Source organism: Erpetoichthys calabaricus, chromosome 11 (genome assembly GCF_900747795.2).
Source record: "Erpetoichthys calabaricus chromosome 11, fErpCal1.3, whole genome shotgun sequence".
NCBI lineage: Eukaryota > Metazoa > Chordata > Cladistia > Polypteriformes > Polypteridae > Erpetoichthys > Erpetoichthys calabaricus.
The window spans coordinates 73,962,024-73,983,953 of record NC_041404.2 but is presented as its reverse complement, the minus strand read 5'-3'; the positions used below and the strand labels follow the sequence as shown (position 1 = coordinate 73,983,953).

General features: G+C 38.9%; 1 protein-coding gene across 3 annotated transcripts in view; it reads left to right on the top strand.

The window, feature by feature from the left end:
- The window catches only part of LOC114660582 (membrane-associated guanylate kinase, WW and PDZ domain-containing protein 3-like), a 184,878-nt gene that overhangs the window by 38,264 nt on the left and 124,684 nt on the right, over positions 1-21,930 (top strand). For all 3 annotated transcript variants that reach the window (XM_028813356.2, XM_051933584.1, XM_051933585.1), the window contains one exon: positions 5,901-6,017. In XM_028813356.2, coding sequence (XP_028669189.1) covers positions 5,901-6,017 — 117 coding nt within the window. The remainder of the gene's footprint in view (positions 1-5,900; positions 6,018-21,930) is intronic.

Here is a 21,930-nt window from a genome sequence, read left to right as displayed (position 1 = left end):
CAAACACGTGAACACTTCATTATTTCTCCAAACTCGAGGCAAATTGAACACCGTACGGTTTGCTCATCACTACTGATCACTGCTGGAAACTGCATTATCAGCCCTATAAATCTGGAGGATCTCCCATAGTTCCTAGTGGTTTATTTCAAATATATGCTTTAAATTTTTAAATGCTTTATTTTTTGACGATTCTTTGATTTGCTGTATTGGGACTTGTTTGTTTTGTATTGCCTTGTGTTTGGGCATTTCCATTTTGCATTTGTGCTCCATGGAACCTCACTGCTTTTGGATTACTGCTTTATGAAGAATAAATCTTTCATTTTATAGAACCTGAATTTGCCCTATTACTAGCCAGACTTTGACATTTTCTTTTTAAAAAGCATTAATGCTTTTTGGGAGTTACGTGCTGTGGAGTTCCTAGTTCATGACAGATACTGAGAATCCATCCCATCATGCATCAAATTCAATTTGCAAGCCAAGAAATCAAAGTCAAGGGCAACAAAAGGATCTAATAACACTCATTAAGAGCAAAGCAATGAACACGCGGACATTTTTCTTGATGTTATCCACAGAAATGGATAAGAACAGGTCATAACCAACAACCTTTTAACTTGTTTGATGTCAGGTACCACGTCCACTGAATACAGTCCACCAGCAACCGGGAGTGCATCACAACAACTGGTGTAACAAAATGGACATGGCATCAAAAAAAAGACACCAAAAATTCATTACTCTTTGAAATCAACGTTTTAGAAAGAAAGTAATATCAGAAATGAATTCTGCGACCCAGAAAACGTAATTTTTATGCAGAACAGCAAAATAGGCTCAGAAGAACTTGTCAAACGTTAATGAAGAACACTGATCACAAAACTGAGGTTAGCTAGTTGTCTTTGTTTTTCTCATTTATTTGAACTGACCTGTTCACTCATTTCTTGAACCCACTTGCATACTCTGCAGGCCAAAGCCTATTTGAGAGTACACAGCAGGGTAGAGTGTACAGTCCATCACAGGGCCCACTGAAGCTCCCACAAACACTCACTTACACTGAGCTAATTTAGAATCACCATTTAGCTTATGAACACATTTTTGAGATTCTGGAGGTAGACCTGTACAGCGATCTAACCCGACCTTGAACCCTGGTCAGTGGAACTTTAAAGCTGCGTCAAAGAGTTTAAAATCAAAATCATATCGAACAGTGAGCCAAACTTCAGTTTGAATTCAAGAATTAGAAATCAGAGCAGACAGAGGCATCTGATTAAAAATGTAATATGAAAACCAGCCGTCGCAGAGATTTCCACGGGCTGAATCAGAGAACCCCTGTGCTTCAAAACGGTACATTCTGACGCTGCACACCTTTCACTGTAAAATGTGAACTTCTCTGGCTAATGTTTGATAGCGTCCCAGCCTGCTTCTTTTCTAACTGCTATAGTAACCTCTGCTGCCACAAAACTGTTTACCTTCAGTTGCCTCACTAAACAAACACAGGCCACTGCCACATGCTTACAGGTAAAGGAATCTGTAAACTGTGCCAAAAGACTTCTTGTACAAACACCCATACTGGAGGACTGGGAGGCCACTCCTTAGACGTTTAAATGTTTAAATACTCACTGAAGAAGCTTGTTGCACCCTGACCCCCAAAAATGTTCTTCTGTGCACATACTCCTTACACAGTAATGAGGTAAAAACTAGCCTTACAGCATTCAAATTGACAACTGAACATCGATTTTTCCTGTAAGAGTTGTGATTTTTGCATCAAAAAAAAACGCTCATGAGGTGCGGAGACTGCCTCACATAAAAGTTACCTGCCTAACAGTGAGGTGCATCACCTCCCGCTTCAAACAACACAGTATGGTGGCAGCACTTGATCAGACAAAGCCACATGGTGGAATGGCATCTTCAGCATTTTGAATGACAGCACGATGCAAAAGATGAGTGCCGCTATTTTTCTAATTTTTTGATTCACAATTTTAAAAGTGTGTCAGAGACTGATTTATTGCCAATTCAGAATTATCCCGATTACATTGAGAGCAGCAAATACTTACTGGCCTCACAACCCACTGCTTAAAAATTTGGATGAGTTAAAGAACAGAACTTACCTCAAAGTTCCAAGTGAGATTAAAGCATCCAACAAATTGTGCAGACTGACGGGACTATCTGCTCAGTAAAGTAGTGAAAATGTGAGAATGTGAAGATTAGTGGGGCTTGGGAGAGGTGGGGGTTCAATACGCACTCCTGTAAAAAATATAATGATGATGACTATGATATTATAGGGTTTATACGGTCTTTATTGTCATGTGTACATAGTCCAGTGAAATTTTATGTGCTAAACAACATAAAACATGTCATGACTCTCCAGTGCTATGGTGAATGAACATAACAACATTAGCTGAGAATTTCTACCTTCCTTACCTGTGTATATGCCTCACTTTTGTTTCTCCTTCTCTGTTCAGTGGACCATTTTGCTGCAAATCTTATTCTATCAGGAGTCATGGCGCATGTGTGCCTTAGTCTCCCTAGTAAGCAGAACTGAGTAAGCCACAGAATACATGGAAGGCACTGGTCAAGGATACAAGAAATTCAAAGCTGATTTTATTCACAAAGTGCAAGAATAGGTGCAATAGGTGCTTCGCATTTATAGTGATAATTGGAAAAGAAGATAATCACACAAAAAAAGAAAAAAATGCTACTTGCAATATCAAGTACATACAGTGACATCAAGACATACAGTGATTAAAAAATGTTTTCCAAAAAAAATATATATATGTATGTGTGTCTGTGTGTGTGTATAAAAACAAATGAAAAACTACCACACTTGTGGACATTAATTCAAAACTCCACCACCAAGTACCTGATTCTAAATGATCACCACTCATTAGACTGGCTGTCATCAACAGAAAGAATGTGCCCCCCATTTTTAGGTATTTTTGCATATAATACCAAAAGCACCTACTGCAGTTGCTATGTCTGCATGTCAGCATGAAAAATTGCAGATCGGAACAATTTTGTCGAAATCTGGCCCCACTTATTCTTGAAGGAAATTTGTCAGGACATTTAATCTTCAATTGAAAAGCATTAGCAAATTTGTAAACTCTTCTATCTTAAAATAGAGAAACTTTCTGTGCAAATTCAACTATGAATTAGTTTACTGTTTCAATTTTACCTTGAGATCAGTTACTTCAACTTGTATGTTCTTATTTTACTCATTCAACAGCCACTTCTGATAGCAAACAGTAGAATGCCTGCAGTCATACACAATGAAGTAAGCACTCCTAGCTGCTTTACATGGGATGGGGCGGAGTCAAATTGTAGGTGGAGTTGGATGGTTGATTATTACCATATATGGAAAGTACAACATTAGATGTGTGTTCCTTTATTTACTAGTGATATCCTTTATTTATTCAACATGGTAGTAATGATATTTTTTATTTATTCTTCACCATACAAGGTAAGTACTGTCCCTTACTGTACCAGAATGCAGGGGTAGGTTTCGTTATATGCCCTCGGTGTGGTTTCTGCTGTTGCCCCATCTCACACTCATCACTGCAGCTCCATGGTGTTTTGTGTGAACCTCAGTCACAGCAGCTCACTTCTCCTGCTCCCTGATATCAAAGTGGGTAAGTGACGTGGTGTTCATGTCCATAAAAGTTCAAATAAAAGCAACTTAGCTTATGTAGAAATCAATAAAAGATTGCTTGTTGACACTTTATGCTACTGTGCCTAAACATGTACTCAATGTTTCCGTTATGCTAATAACAATGGCTTCATTATCTGAAGACTATAATGATATAGCATTTCTGTGACACTATAATTTATCATCAAAGTGACAATGGTGTCATCATGCATCATGTTTAGATGCAGCCAACAGTTTTAGCTTGACACTTCAGCACAGATTTTAAATCTCAACTTGAACTTCTTTGAATAAAAATTATGTTTTAGAAATAAGAACTCCAGTCAGGCAGAGACCCTTCACATCCAACAACTAGCAATATTATGTGGGCCTTTGCATCACTTGCATTGTACTCTGCTGTTTATGAAAGCAATTTTAGCAACATCTTCCTTAAACAAGGCCTATCTGTTTGTGTCCGTGTCTTTGTGCATCCATCTGGTTACTAGGGTTAGAAATGATAATGATAAATGATAATAATAAATGATAATAAAAAATACCAGATAAGGGTCTAAAAATAAGAAAATTGGTCTTATTGGCCTATTCTTTTGTTATACACCGGCAATAGTAGCATGGTGGCGACTTTCTTGCACCTGCTCGGGCCACATGAATGAGGTTTATAACTGTAATGCTAATGACTGATAACTTTTTGTGGTGTGCGGTGAACATAATGATTGAAAATAATGATAAATTGATGCGTACTTCAGGAACCCAAAGCCACGACACGACTATACTAGAGTCTAAACAGATTAATTCGGTAATGACCACCACTGCATTTACTCAGCAAATCACTTTGACTAAAAGAGTGTTGAGTTTGATGCAGTGAGGAAGCAGTGATGATGGGTTTTCTACCCATAGAGGAAAAGGCCACGGCAAGAGAAAAGGATTGAGTGGTGTCACAAAGATGAGTCACAGACATCATAAAGGTTTGTGGCAGCCACCTGTATATTGTTTCCCTGCCGTAAAATTGAAGTAAATTGAACAAAAATGTTCATAGGTTTGAGTCCAAAATAGCACTGATCTTATGGAGGGAAGATGGCGGCTTTAAAGGCCAGTGAAGGAAATGACGTAATCAGGGACGGAACCGGAAGTGACATTTTTGGGACTGGAAGTGATATCATCATTGGCACCAGACCCGGAAGTGATGTTGTTGGGACCGGTAGTGAAGTCATCATTGGTGCTGGAAAAACAGAAGTGTCATCATCAGGACTGGAAGTGGCGTCATTGTTGGTGCCGGAATACTGCAGGATTTCCTGTGAATGGTTTGCAAGACATTGAGAGAGACAGTCAGCGCACCCCACCGCCCCTTAGTCTGGCATGGAATTACTATCATTTAGGCCATTCAGCTGTCTCCCAATCGCATGTGTGTGACAGTGGGTATTATTACACCAGACCAAGTAGACAAACCATGTATGAAATATAAAACATTTTTACAATCTTCAGATGTCCAGTTTTGGTAATCACATGGTCACCATAGCCTCATCTTCTACCTCTCAGCTGCCTAGGGTGGAATATGATGTGATATTTTGCTGCTGAAGTGTTATATGTTCTGAAGATGTCCACTATTGTGAAGAGAAGATATTTGTGAATTGATGGGCTTTCTGTTAGATTGAACAAGTCTGGCCAATTTCCTCTGATTGTTCCCTTGTGCTTTCACTCACAGTACCCCATGTTACTGGATGTGTTGTGTTTATTACACCATTCTCTGTACAGCTCTGGCCTGGATCATGCATCTTACCCATTCTAATGTTTTGAGGAACAACAACTAACCCTCTTGACCATGTATTACTTTTCTATTGGTCCATCTATTGTTTTTTAACATACTTATTCAGTCCCAGGTCATAGTGATACCACATCCCAACAGCACTGGGCAAAAGGTAGGAACCAAAACTGTGGGGTGCCAAGCTATCACAAGAGCACACTCACATACTCCAACACTCACCTATTTCTTTTAACAAAAATATTTTTAAAAAATGTGGAAGATTAGTAATCAGTGGAAATAAAATTGCACTTATTTGTAAGGATATTGTACACTACTTAAGGCCTTCATTGGAATGAATAGGAAAATAAAATAAGAAATAAATGTTCTTACCTTAGGTAACTGCAATGAGTGCTGCTGCTTTTTGTGTTCCTGAGACCAGGACAGTATGTAGGCTTGAGTTGCTCTTCAGCCATTTCAAGCTAAAAAGCTCACCTTCTTGGCCAGTGTGTCTAAATCTGTGTATCTCTTTTACAGGGGCCACTCTGTGTAAAGACCTGAGACTATACCTGAGTAAATGTTTCACACCTGGATCTGTGGACTCTCAGTTACAACAGGTGATTCGGGAGAACCTGTACCTTCGAGCTGTGCCATGTGAGTATATCTTAAATCATAAAGTGCTCTCCATATTTTGGCTGTGTTGGTCGTGTCCATAAATACACATACACGGGTCACAGATTGACATCAGGGAATTCCTGGAATATGAAGTCGGGTCTGCACTCCACATAGTGTGAAAGGCCTCCATTTTTGCCAGTAACACCCCTTTTGTAATGCTAACAAAGTTATTAAGTTTCTCAGAGCAAGATACATACAGGGCAATCCAAAAAGAATTGTACACTTTCAATAATGCATTATGTAGGAGCTGAGTAACATAAGTATCTTAAGAACATCTAGTCTAAGCCAATTTGTAAAGGAACTCTCACAGTTGTGTCTGAGCCTTACAAATGCTCAATATGCACCCCTAATCTTGCAGTCTAATTCACTGTCAATGGGTGATACTGCAGCCATGATGCATGCGTTCCTTTATTGCCACCAAAATCTAGAAAATCAAATGAAGGGTAACTTCAAACTTTAGTGCAGACTTCATGCTCATGTGATATTTAGTTACTAAGTAATACATTTTTGGAAGTATTCAATTCATTTTCAAACACCCTGTTTTAGGGTGGTCCAAAAATGAATTTCAAGTTCTCCAAAAAGCTTGTTTTATTCTTTATTATATTTATAACACACACACAAAGTTTTAATGAAAACGAACAACATTTTAAGGTCACTCCATTTGGCAGTTTTTTATGTCATCAGAACTGAACAGCAGACAACTATTCCACATTTGTCAGTCTACAACTTTAGCGCTAACTTTGATTCCTACAATGGTTTGTGAGCAGTCAAAGAATAAACTGTTTCTGCTTCCTGTGATTTTTCAGTATGTCATTGTACTTTTCAATGAGAGTTATTCCTCTTTGGTTTCCATCATTCACTACCCTGTTGAGAGTTCACAACATCTGGTGAAGATTGGATCATCTGTTCACTGTTCTGGTGGATTCTGAGACCTTTCTTTACCTATTTCTATAAGAAAATCAAAGAAGAATTTTATTCTTTCTGCTACCAGATCCTCCAACTTCAGCTGTTCGGATTCTTTTGTCAGCTTAAGGCAACAAGAAATGTCCAGTAACGGTGGCCACTTCCACTGCAGTCTTAGCACCATCTTTTATTTTGTTTCTATTGAGACCCTGTCATCAAAAAGAGCTAAGAAACTGATACTTACTACTAGAATGTTCCTGAAACTTCCATGCACCATTAGAATATCCTGGAAACTCCTGCTTAATACCAAACTTTTCTGGAAACTTGCACTGACTATACTGGGAACTCCACCTTAGTAGTACAATATTCTCTGATTCTTTTTTTTTTATTGCTTAGTAATCACATAGCCAGTTAAGAACTTTGCGCCAGAAGGCGTATATGTAGTAACAATACAAATAAAATATTCAGAGTGGAGCAACCTCTGAATGTTTCACAATCAGCCCGGAATTTCGAAGTTAAGTAAACTATCCCTACTGAACAAAAATAAGCCTTGTGGACAAGTGATGGTACAAACATCAACCCTCTACATTGGTTTGAGGACCACCCTACTGCATATAGCAGGGCATTCAAAAGTTAATTAAGATTGTGCTATCTTATATGTTTTGTTTTCTTATACAGTATTTGAGCCATCCACAACATCATGTGCCCTCTTACTTTTTCAAATTATTAGATTAAAAAAAAAAGCAAAATTTAGACCTGGCTAGTTTTGAAACTACAGGCCTAACAGAAAGTCCCACGTGCGACTACATTACAAATCTGTAAGGTGCTGAGACAAAAATCCTGAGAGGGCAAAATCTGATCTGCTACCACCAAATGTTGTGATCATTATCACCTCAAAAATACATTTTGCTTTACTATACCCATGCTTTAATTCTCACTTAATACAGAATGTTCATGTAGGTTTGTGCCCATTGCCCCGTTGAACCCTTTACAGTGGATTCAGAAAGTATTAGGACCACTTCACTTTCTGCACACTTTAATGTGTGGTAGATTTAATTTAATCTGAACCCAATGGTCACTCAAACAGAGCTTCAGACGTCCTCTGCTGCGATGGGAGAATAACTGATTTTTGGAAGGGTGACAACCACAGCAGCACTCCAAGAAGAATCAGGCATTTATGGTAGAGTGGTGGCTAAACAGAAAGGTACACTTGAGTAAAAGTCAAGTCAATTTTACAATGCTCCAAAAAATTAAGGGAATACCTAAATCACACATCAGATTTTGATGAATGAAATATTCAAGTGGAAAATCTTTACTGAGTATTATTATGTATGTCATTGAGAACAAAATGATGTAACAATAGTCAATGGAAACCAAAATCAACATCACACTGGAAATTAAAATCAAAAATTGAAAGCAGAGGCTGATCCAGTTTGTGTCAATTTCATCACGGCAATTCATAATGTGACTGAGTAGTGTTCATGGCCCCTGCCTTCCTGTATACACTCCCAACAATCTCTGGGCATGCTCCTGATGAAATGGCAGATAGTGTCCTTGGGCATCTCCTCCCAGACCTGGATCAGGGCATCAGTGAGCTTCTGGACAGTGTATTGTGCTACCTGGTGGTGTCAGATGCAACAATACACAATGTCCCACAGGTTCTCAGTTGGATTCAGGTCTGGGGAATGTGCAGACCAGTCAATGGCATCAATGCCTTTGTCATCCAGGAACTGCCTACTGGCCACATAAGACCGGGCATCCTCCAGCACCAGGAGGAACCCTGGTCCCACTGCACCAGCATAAGGTCTGACAAGGGCTCTGAGAATTTAATCCCATTACTAACAGCAGTCAGGGTAGCATTGCGTAGCATGTGGACTCTCTGAGGATATGCCCACCCAGACCATCACTGATCCACTGTCCCAGCAGTCATGATGGATGATGTGCACTATGGTCTCTCCAGAATCTTTCACATCTGTCACATGTGTTCAGTGTGAACCTGCTCTTATTTGTGAAGAGAATGGAGCGCCATTGGCAGAGCTGCCAATTGTGTTATTTTGTGGTATATGCCAATCGAACTGCATGATGATGGATTGTAAGCACAGGCCCCACTAGAGGATGTAAGCCCCTCATGTCACCCTTATGGAGTCTGTTTCTGACAGTTTGGTCAGAAACATGCACACCAGTAGCCAGCTGGATGTTATTTTGTAGGATTCTGGCAGTGCCCCCACTGTTCCTCCTTACACAAAGGAGCAGATACCAGTCCTGCTACAGGTTTGATGTCCTTCTATGGCCCTGTCCAGCTCTACTAATGTAATGATAGGTCTGCTGGTATCTCCTCCATGCGCTTGAAACTGTGTTAGGAGACACAGCAAGCCCTCTTGCAATGGCATATTTGGATGTGCCATCCCAGAGGAGCTGGACAACCTGTGCAGCCTCAATGGGTTGCAGGTCATGCTAACAGTAGTGAAAAGGACACTAGCAAAATGCAAAACTAGAGAAGACTCAGAGAGCAATTGTCTGTGGCCAACACCTGGAAAACCATTTCCTTTTTAGGGGATGTCTTGCTGTTGCCTCTCCAGTGCACCTATTGTCACTTTCATTTGCACCAAAGTAGGTGAAGTTGACTCACAATTGCGTATGCTCCCTAAATGGACAGACAGATAGATATCCTTGAAGCTTAAATGACTTGGTGCTGGACTGTGATTAAGTGTTCCCTAAATTCTTTTGAGCTCTGTATTTCCAGAGCACATTTAAAAACAACAGCAGTTGACCAAAGCCCTACATAGTTTCCATAAATACACCAATAAATATATTGATAAACCAAAATATATAGATAAATAAAAAAACAGTAGTCTTATACAAGTTTAAAAAGCTAAGGGAAAAAGATTTCAGTTTCTAAGACTGGATTTAAAAGTGACCACAGTTGGTGCTGACCTAATATAGCAAAGCTTAAGCTTAAGTCTAGATCTCAGCACAACCAGTAAGTTATGATCAGAGGACCTAAGGATTGCTCAGGAGAATAATTGTGTAAGAGGTCAGATGTAAAAGCCGTAAAGTATTCTGAGAAAATGAGGAAAAAAGATTTTCTGGTCTGGTGAAACAAAAATAACTCTTTGGGCAGCACTCCAAGCACTATGTCTGATGAAGACCAGGCACTGCTCATCACCTGCCTAATACCATCCCTACAGTGAAGCATGGTGGTTGCAGCTTCATGCTATGGGGTGCTCCTCAGCAGGGAGACATCCTGGTGCTCCTCAGCAGCAGATGGGTCAGAATTGAGGGAAGGATAAATACAGCCAAATACAGAGAGAAACTTGAAGAAAACCTGCTCCAGAGTGCACACAGTCTCATATCGGGGTGACAGCTCACCGTTTAGCACAACAATGACCTAGACAAGTCTCTGACTGTTCTTGAGAGGCCAAACCAAATCCAGACTTAAACCCCATAGATCACCTGTGGAGAACCCTGAACATGGCAGTTTGTAGATGCTTCCTATCCAATCTAATCGTGCTTAAGAGGATCTACCATGAAGAATGGACTGAAAGTGGCCAAATCCAGGTGTGTAGACCTTGTAGAGACTTAACCATGAAGACTCCAAGCTGTAATTTGTACCAAAGGAGCTTCTACTAAGTACTCAGTTAGAGGTCTGAATACTTATATAAATGAGATTTCACTTATTGATTTTTAATAAACTTGCAAATGTATCCAAAAAACATGCTTCCACTTTGTCATTATGGGTTATTGAGTGTAGATTAATGGGCAAAAATGGCAAACTGATCCATTTAAAATTAAATCTACCACACAATAAAGTGCGCAGAAACAGAAGGGGTCTGAATCCACTGTACTTAGGTCTGTGAACGCGTGGTATTAAACTCGTCCTTTCTAGTTCACTTTCTTCTGACATCTCTTTGCTGTGCTGCACCTTCTTCCTTTTCAGGTGATTTGTGTAGTATAGTCTTCTCTGCTGTTAAAATGAGGTCCTCCTTATGTTTGTCCAGATGGCGGGCATGTTCCTGCTACCAGTTCAAATGTCTTCTTGTCCTTAATCTGTCTGCTGCTTTATTCACTCTGTAAGGTGCTTTGTGATGGTGCACCCTGTTGTTGACTAACAAAGCATAGCCTTCTCAAGTCTGCCTAATTCATTTGGGGACTGCAGTGGGGCAGTAACCCGTTGTTGAGAATTTGGTCAGCTTAAACATTTTTTGTGCTTTAAATAGTTTGATGAGAATTTTCTATTTAAAAAGTTTAATTGCGAAACTATTTTTATATAACAGTTTCAATGTTATTTTAGTTTTTCATTTCTTTATATTTTAACTGTTATATTTCCACGTTGAAAGCTGCTATGGGATCTTGCCAGGTTGGTAGGGAATGCCCTCCTGATACAAGCTGATAAACTGCAGTGGATAGTGTGGTGACATGAGCTGCTTTGTCTGAGAGTGAATGAGTGCTCAAAGAAAATTTAGAATTCGATATTCTGGTTTTGGTGTTCGCTCTTGATTTTAACTTTGTATTGAGTTTATGTCTTAGTGTTTTGTCTCTTGTTATTTCTTGGTGAACAATACCATTCTATGAGTATGACTAAGCCTTCTGATTTCAAAGACCCGTTGTGTGCTCTGAAGAATTAATCTTTATTTCTTAGTCTTTGTGAAAAAATATCCCTTCTCTTTTGTTTCTAAAGTAAATGCACATCTCCTGGTCATCTTTATTAAAAATCATACTAGTGGGAAAACGTGGGGCGCTTAGCTTGGAAAGGAGACAGTGGGTATCCTTGGTATAGACCTTCCATGTTTTTCCTTGCCTGGCATTAACGACTATCCCTGTGGGACTGAAGCAAAGCAGGACCCAGCACTGGAAGGAATGCCAGTCTATTGCAAGACCTGTTCTTACACATATCCACACACAGGGGGCCACTTTGGAAGTGACAGTTAAGCTAACACATATCTTTAGGGAAACTGGAAAAAAAAACAAAGTACCCACAGAGTGGGGAAATCCAGAAAAATGCAGAGAGAGTATAAACTTCAAACAGACAGCTAGTTGGAATGACATTCGAGCCCAGGATGTTGCATCCTTCAGAAAGAAGAGCCAACCAGTGAGCCACCATATTGCTGTTTATTAGCATTATATAAAACTGCTATGAATTACAGGCCCCAAAACACATAACCCAAAAACACTTCCAAAAATGCCTACCAGAGTGGGATGTCACTGTCAAACCCCAGCAAGTAATAATGACAAACACCAAGTCTTTACAAATAAAAGATTTATTCTTCACAAAAAAATGCTCCTCCACAAGAGTGAGACTCCATAGACTCACAAAAGGCAAAAAGGAATTGCCTGTAACACAAAAGCAATCTAAAGTAATCCAGTCCCAGAACTGATATTCAAAGAGAAGTCAAAAACAGAGCAACAAGGCCAAAAAATTCAAAGAATCGCAAAAGCAGAGAACAATACAAAGCAACCCTCACCAAACTCCCAAGAACATTCAAATAAACCGTCTGGAACTGCAGGAGACCTGGATTTAGAGGCAGAGGTGGGTTCCAGGTGGTGGTTGGCAGAGGTGGCCCTGCCTCTTAAGGGACCACCGACAATATGCAATACATAGAACATGACTGAGGCATTGAAACATAAACGCAATCAAAAGTAAATTAACATAATTAAAATTTATTCATACAAAATGATCACATTTTCAAATATGAATTAGAACCCCAGCCAAAGGAGGAAATTGGTTGAGATATAACATAAACGAGCTGTACTATCTGTCCAGGACAGGTTTGTAATGCACCATCTGTTGGAATGACGGAGACATAGCAACCGGACAGACACAGAGAAACACAGACACTTATCCTTCTATTAGGTGATGTAAAAGAGACAAAGCACAAAGAAAAAGGTTTGGGGGGATCCACACCATATATTGACAGTTCTGCCTTGCAAAAATAAAGCTGCATGATACTCCGCCGAGTAATCTTTTGGGACTGAGTCACATTTAGGACTGAATGCAGAGCAAAGGTGGTGGGTTTTTATAGTTGTGGGGAAGGAAGAGGGGGTCATCTGGAAAAGTGAGGCAGAAGTGAGGTTATGGAGAGGCGTAGTCTGGAGCCGGAACAGGAAGAGAATTAGGACTTACCACTTCTGTAAGAATGGGAGAAGTGTAAGTGTACTTGATTACGCTCTGTCCCTATGTTTCGGCATTAGCTAGACCCCTCTGCTGCCTTCCATGCGCACGTGTGTGACAGTGGGTAAAAATGACTGATTGATGTCATATACCAGCACTTTGCTTTTTTATCCTTTAGGCTGAACTTTTGTATATAATGATGCAATATTCAATGTCATGAATAAATTGTTGGACAATTGTCCATATTTCTGGATTGTTGCTTATTTTTAAAGTAGATTAGGTGGGTTCCTTTCTGAGTGCTTTAACAGTTTATTAAAGAAAGTCAGTTATAAAAGTGACACCAAAATCTGTGCATGTTTGATTTATTTGGCAAGCAAAGTAAGAAAATGTGCAAGCTTCAAGTGTGAAAAACATTCATTGGGCTCTTCCCAAACACACAATCCAATTGACTGCCTTAATGGCCATAGGCTCTGAAGTGACCTCATGCTACATTCACAACTAACTCCTTAAAACCTCTAGAAATGGTTGTTGTCTGTCAGACTGGAAACTGCTGTATATCAGACTCTGGGGTTGTATGCTTCCATAACAGAGAAAGTCTGAAATATTAATAGTCCTATAAAAGGTCATTCCTCCAAAATCACTACTAAAAGCAGAGGCATCATATAGTACATGAAATCACAAAGACTTATCTCTCACCTAGCACTGTAGATGACAAAACCTGGACCCATTACACAGCAGGAAGGTGGAAACCACTGCTCACACTTTTAGGAATAGGAGTGTTCACTTCAAGTTTGCTAAAACTGATGATCTTCAAAAGTTCTGAAACATCTCTCGATAGACAGACTGTTGATCATGGCTGGCTTTATTGTATCTCGAGAAAACGTAACACTGAAGTTCTCATTAAAGACGTCAATTCACCAAGAATAGTAGAAAGAGCTTTACTTCTGGGCAACTTGTACATTGGCCTAGCTCTAGATTCTAGGAGGATTTTCTTTAAGGGAATGCCAAACCCTTAGACTTTGACTTGAAACTCAAAGGCAGGTAAGCCATGATGTAAGACAAGGATCCAAAACGCAAAGCAGGTCCATAAGAGAAGAAAAAGAAATTCTGAAATTTGAATGGCTTAGTTGAACTCTGGTCCTAAACTTCATAGTAGGTCTTTAAATATGTAGGTAATACTTGATACTTACATTTTACCTGAAGAAGGGGCCTGAGTTGCCTCGAAAGCTTGCATATTGTAATCTTTTTAGTTAGCCAATAAAAGGTGTCATTTTGCTTGACTTTTCACTACATTCATAATGGCAAACAAGGTACAACACTCTAGTACTAGGTAATACTTGAAAACCCAGAAATGTCACTGATTGTAATGTGATTCTGCAGGCTGAAATTCCTCTACAGCAGGGGATTCAGACTCAAAGGCTGTGGGCCACATCCAGTCCTTGGACCTCCTAAAGCAGCCCACTTCATCAATATTCAGAATACGTTATATATGTTAATGTACATTTCATACTGTATATAGATTCTATCCATATTTAATTTACATTGACACCTGGCATTAAAATGAATTTCCAGTGTCTCCAGAACCCTCCAAACCTTAACAACAGTTTGAAAGAAATTAATAAACAGGTGAGAAAGAGTATGATGTCCTACCAAAAGGACTTACAGAGAAGCTTCTTCTGAGCCACCCTTTGGGATATTTATTAGAATTCCATTCCAATCCGATTTGACCAAAGGGGTACTGCTGTTTTTTTTATTTTATTTTATTTTTTTGGTATCAAATTTTTATTAAGTAGTTGTATAGACACGGGTTGGCTGTCATCCTGACTGGGATGAATGGTATATTACCTGGCCAGGAGGCCTCAATAATGGAAGGGTTGAATGAGTTTGCCCGCCAGTGCACAATAGGTGGCAACGACTCACTGGGGGGTCTTCAGTGTGCACACCTGCAGGGCTGCATGGGAGTTGTAGTTCCAATGGGCAATAAAACCTTTTATTTGTACTCAGGACTTGTGTCTGTGACTTTGTGACTGGGGTTTGGGGTGCTGCAGTGCACCCTGCTGGTCATAGTAGATAGAAAATACAAGTTATATTAAATGAAACATAACTGTGAGAACATCCATGCAAAACTGGAGTACTGCTGTTAAATGTATTATAACGTCTCACTGATCCCATATGAGCAATTACTATTTTATACCAGGTAATGGATACTGCATCATTTTGTTTAAAATTAAATTGCCTGAAAATGAATGTTTTTTTCTCTCAGAATCCTTTGTTGTCTAAATGTAGGTTTTAGATATGATAACATTCACTGTAAAAATATTATAATAAAATATTATAACATTATAAAATATAATAATGCAGAAAACCAGATGAGGTTAAATTCTTTTTCATGATACCGTAAGTTAAAGCCTGATTTGTTTATTAATGATTGGTACATTTTTTCAGCATACTGTATACATACTGTAATGAACCAAAGAGCCAGAATCTTGCACACATAGTGGGCTTTGTATTTTGAACCCAGCACCAAGTACTATACATCATCCATTTAAATAAATTAAAATAACAATCCCACTTTACCACCGTCCAGCTCAAGATGTTCTTTCCTTCAGGGTTACTGCCTGCCTTTTGCACATTTATATCAACTCGCTTCATTGCAGGTCGAGTCTCCATCATACATTAGAAGTAACATTTGTTAACTAAAGGAAAGTGCATTATTTGTGAATGATGTGTTTCCTCCTGATCTTAGCAGGCAGTCTGCCGTAATGGAGTGATTGTTTTCTGACAATTTAGTCACAAAATGCTGCATATTATATAAGAATGTATAAAGCATTTTGGCAACAAGCAGTCGCTGATACCAACACAGCTTATCAATTACTTTTCATAAGACATACTTTGTAGCTTTACGTGCCCCATGTCAAACTGCATAATTATATTTAATATTTTCACTCCCATCCATCCATCCATTTTCCAACCCGCTGAATCCGAACACAGGGTCACGGGGGTCTGCTGGAGCCAATCCCAGCCAACACAGGGCACAAGGCAGGAATATTTTCACTCCCTGTATGTAAACATTTACATTTACTTACATTCATTTGCCACGCACATATCCTTCCAAATTTGAATGTCCTTTCCTTGGGATTCTGCTACCTAATTTTCAGATGTCTTTGATGCATTTCTTTCAATACAATACAATATAATTTATTTTTGTATAGCCTAAAATCACACAAGATGTGCTGCAATGGTCTTTAACAGGCCCTGCCTCTTGACAGCCCCCCAGCCTTGACTCTCTAAGAAGACAAGGAAAAACTCCCAAAAAAACCCTTGTAAGGGAAAAAAATGGAAGAAACCTTGGGAAAGGCAGTTCAAAGAGAGACCCCTTTCCAGGTAGGTTGGGCGTGCAGTGGGTGTCAAAAAAGGGGCTACATACAATACAATACACAGAACAGAAAACAAGTAATCCTCAATACAATACAAAAGTGCAATAGAAATATTACAAGTACAGAGCACAATTCAACAGTAGATGATATCACATATGAAGATTTGGATTTGTTCAGAGTCCTGGAGACCTCGGCCATCAAGCTGCCTCCCCTAACTCCATTCCACAGCTGGGATAGTGCTGGGCCAGCCAATCCGATGAAAGGACCCCTCCACCCGACGATTCCTGCGATCCTCCATCAGAGATGACTTTACCTTAAACAGGCAAAACAATTTGGCAGCAGGGCAGTGTCACCAACTGCCACATTTGAGTACTGAGAAGAGAAACATCTTCATCTTCTCTCTGACTGCTCTACTGCTAAATGCTCAAATATTTTTATTATTATTATTACTGAAAGAATGTGTATAATCTTTTTTTTAGTATGCCTTTTGGCATTTCAACTTTCCCTTTTCACCTGTCTGCTCATTTGCCTGTTAGCTTGACATTTAGCACTGGGGTCATCTTTCTTCTTAGGATTACAGAGATGCCTTTTTAAAACCCTTTTTTGCATATCATTTGACTCATTCACTGTGGACTGTTGTAAAATTTCATATGCACTTGTCATGAAACTGAAAACCACAGCCCCTAGCACCCTGAGACTGGGGCAGATTTAGAAAATGGAAGAACAGAACTTGTCCTTATTGTAGGGCATTCACTTATAAGTCAGCTCGCTGTTGCTCATCAATCTTCAAATCTAAAAGATTGTGGTTTATTGTGACGAGTCCCAACTGGTGCAGTAAAAGGGTGTATTGATGGACAGGCTCCTCATCCAAGGATGGCTTGTGCTTTGTGGCTGAGGTTATCCAGTTACTCATAGCCCCCTTCGTATGTATGAAAATGGATGGATTTTAAAAAAATTGCACAAGCTGCAAAATTTCACTTGTTTCCTTATCTTTGAAAAATATCAGTGGGTGACAAGATCTTATACTTTCAACCTCTCTTTCCTCTATTCAATATTTTGTAAGCATTCAGCATATGGCAGGTGCCAGCCATGGTTAGGACTTTGCAGGTCACACATATGTAAGTTCTTTGGGATGTGTGTGGAAAACTGGAATATCCAGAGATAAACTCACTGAGACACCAGCAGAATGTGCAAAGTGCACAAAGAGGCGCAGGATGTGAACTCCAGGTTCTGGAGTCTGGCCACTAAACCCGTGTGGCCCCTCGACCCTCTGATGAAACTCCTTGTTGTGCAGTTCATGGCTGTGCTGGATGTGCTTTTGAGCTTCTCCTCCAGATGCGGTGCTCTGCTCTGTCTATTGAAAGCATTGAAGCAGAAATGCCCAATCGTGAAAAAGTACTTTATTTTCTTTTATAACATTGTTTCCTCACATCATAGCACAGAGATAAAAATGTTTTTGTTTGTATGAATTTCTTTCAATAACTTCAATGCCTCTCTGCACTGAGCTGGTAACTGTGTGAGTATTTATCTGAGGTAGTCTGCTGCCCCGTCCAGGTTCGGTTTCTGCATGGCACCCACCGTTTCTGAGGTAGGCACCATCTCCCCACCTCTCTGTACTGGTGAAACTAAGGTCAGGAAATGTCATTTAAAATTACTAAGGTGGTAAGTGCAAGGGATAACATTACGTTAGTCGGTAATATTAGATCCGGTGTCTGTAATTATGTGCTAGCTACTGTATTATGAAATAAAAAATTAATAACACCATTACTGTTAACACTATGGGGAAATGAAGCTAATAGTTATGTGACTCTTAAATGTGGAAGCTGGTATTTAAATGAGTGAATGAGGTCTGATTTCCTCGTTTTAATGTGATCACTGCTTTGAAGTCAGTTTTTACAGTATATCTATGCATTCTTTTGAATTAGTGCTGGACAGAATGGGTTCTGAAAATAAAGTCATTACTTTTTACTTTAACTTTAAAATTTTGAAAACTAAGAAGGATGATTTTATCTACCATGTTGTCTTAAACTGAGTCAATGGATAGGCTTTGCACTTCTCAGGTTTTGGTTTAATTAGAAACACTTAGAAATTTAATAGGATTAGTTTAAAAAATTGAAGATCTGGGCATCTCCTATAGGATTGGAGGAAATGTGCTGAGTAGTCTTCTTATGGCACAGAGCCACTGGTGGGTCCTACAGAGAGACGTGATTACCTGTAGCACTGCGGGTCTATTCTGTACGTACTCTGCAATGTGAACAAACTGTAAATGTATAAACACTTTGGAAATTCAATACTTTCACTTGCACATTCATTTTTCTTCTTCCTGCTGCGTGATCGGTGGCCCATAAACCTACATTTTTCTGTAAAGGTTTTGTTTTTTAAGTCAATTAAGAATGTTTTTGCTACTCATACTTTAATAAGAGCTGAACTGTGCTGTCTTCATTCTGTGCCAATCAAAGCAGATTTTGCACCCTGTCTAGGACTGCTTCTTGCCCTGCGTTTGGTGCTGCCAGAATAGGACTACTGTATTTATCCACCCACCCACTAATCCAACCATTCATCCATCCATCTTCCATATCCTTCAATTGTGTTAAATATTGTAATGACCCGATGGCAAGGAAGACTGATGAAGAGGCCCCAGAAATTGTCGAATGCTTTCTTTATTTTATTCCCCGATGGATTCTAAAGTGCTGTCTTGAACTCTCGCTGTATGGCCATGGGAGATACCACCACCAGTATTCAAAATCCTTCAGGTGTCAAGTTCTGTCCGGTGGTGCAGTACCCGTCGCATAGTCTCTCCTTCACAGGTGCTCTTTGAGGGTCCCCCAGGGAGCTGTCTTGGTCCCCTTTTTTGCCACTCATCAGTCACAGCTCTGCCCCCTTCCTCAGCTGCTTTATGGACCTCACCTGCTTGGTTTCCTCAAAGGTCTGGCATTTATGTCTAAAAAGGGTATTAAACAGTCAAACAAAATCCATTTTTAAAATTACATGGGCCCACTAGTCCATCCAGCTGTGCAACTAAAAAGTAGTTTCTACTATTGTATTACATTTCTGACGTGGCATTGGTAGATTGACAATCTAGCTCTGTGAAGAGGATTACTTGTGCTCTGTGTTTTGTTTTGTATTTATCCCATTTTTTGACACCCATTGCACGTCCAATGTCCCTGTAAAGGGGTCTCTCCTTGAATTGCCCTTCCTGAGATTTCTTTCCATTTTTTCCCTACAATGTTTGTCTTCTTAGGGAGTCAATGCCGGGGTGCTGTTAAAAAATATGGTCTGTCTAAGCCCATTGCGTCACTACTTGTGTGATTGTTGGCTATACGAGAAATAAATTGCTGTTGTTATTAAGTTTATACTGTTATTTATGTTTGCTTTTTGTACAAGTATATATTTATTGTCAATTTTGAATATTTTGATTCTATGTTTGAAAGTATGTTGTGCCTTGTTCTTTGTGCTTTGTGCGTGGTTCCCTAAGAGGCGGGTCCACCTGTCTGTCACCGTTGAGGGACAGCTCCCAGTGCTGTAAAGGCTAACGGGAAGTGCAGTCCTTTAACTCATCGGCAGTGTCCTTTTGCTTCATTCTCTTTCATAAGGAAAATATTTGTTATAACAAGAGCAGTTAGAGGGCATTGTGACTTCAAGGCAAATGAATTGATTATGAGAATTCATTCAACAAGCTCCTCATCTAATTTTGTTTTAAATGTATTTATCTATATATGCAGTAGCAGCATAATTTTTGCTTGAAGTTGTTTTCCCTTTAAAAAAAAATACGACTATTGGGTGATAAAGGGTCAAGTCAAATTTATTTTCTCACAAAAATGGTATATGAACACTAGCCATGTGAAATTGTGTTCCAAAGCCAAATATAACGAGTCTTATTTAATACACTAAAAAAACTCATTTTCATTCTCCATTACACACGTTTTTGGGTTTCCTATTTTGTTAAATAATGTCGTGTATAACTATTGTGTCCCAAAAATCCCAAAAAAACACATTTTATTTGTGTATTTTGGTTTATGTTATTTTTTATTATATAGACCGTTTTTGAGGTTGTTTGATCTTTCAGTGTGAAAGATTTATTTTATCACCGTTTCTATTCCTTATTTACAAGTTACAGTAGGATATGTCGCATGACTGTGATCATTGCATCAATTACATCACGGGATATGATGATAAAAAAATGGAGCTGATCACTTTTCACATTATTCCTCAGTGAATAAACCCCCATAGTTAGTTTCTTTAATAAGTACTTGCCTGTGTCAGGATTCATTTTCATTTTATTGTTTTTACTTTATCGTATACAAAGTATAGGGAAAGTATTGCAATCGTCCAACAATTTGACCTAGAGAGTTGAATGAATCTTGACATTTTAGACCTCCGTGAGTCCAATTTACTTTCTCGTAAAGAATCTGTTGTAATCTTCCAAACATTTAACCTCGAGATTTGGATGAATCTCAATGTTTTAGACCTCCCCGAGTCTGAAAATACCATTTTTGGAATTATGTCTGTGTGTATGTAAACATGATAATTTGATTACGATTTCACTTGGGTCAACCAAATTTTTAATATAAGTATTAAGTACAAAATGTAGATTTCTATCAATTTTTGAGCTAGTTCCGCTAACAGGAAGTGGTACTTTTTTATTCATGCAGCTGTAGTCCAATTTATTCAACTTTAATTTTATAATAATTGTTCAATATATTATTAATTTGATTTACTATGTTGTTGATGGTTCTTTAATGTAAAAATAACATAATATAAAAATATAATCATTGTCTTGCAGTTTACTCCTCAAATATCCATCCCCATATCTGAGTATACGAGAAAGTCTAGGGGAGACCACTCCTGATTTTTTGACTTTGTCTTCTGATCCTCACTTTTTCCCTCATGTTTTGGTTTGTCTTTTTTTGCTCTGACCTGATTTTTCCTTCCGTCTGGGATTCCTGCTCCATGTTGCCATCTCCCGCTTATCTTTTTTACTGACAATAATCCTTCAACATCAGCATGTCATAACAGTGTATTTTGTAAACTTTTTAGTACCTATAAAATAAGAAAACTATTGTTAAGTAAGGAAAACGCAGTTAAGATAGCATCTCATATGCCAAGCCCCTGCTGTACATTTGCAAAGTTAATCAATTTCAGGGCTAAGGGGAGCCAATCTCCACAGCATTTGGGGTTAAGGGTGTCTGTCCATCACAGGGGATGTATCTGTTGTACATTTCAGAAATTGTTCATAATGTCATTATTTATATACATTTAAAATATATGTTTAGCTATTTTACATGCTTTATATTTTCATAAAACTGCATTTGAGCAGGCAGTATTCTCAATCTCATGTTGCACAAAATGGAGCAGACTCACACACACGTTCCTTTCTTTTGATAGGATCTTCGACTCTAAAATGGGAGCCTGTGTCTTTGTTGAGTTTAACTGCCATTTATTCATTGTGGTGCTTTTGTATAGTAAAATTGTAACGTGGTATGGTGTTACTGTGAATAGTTCC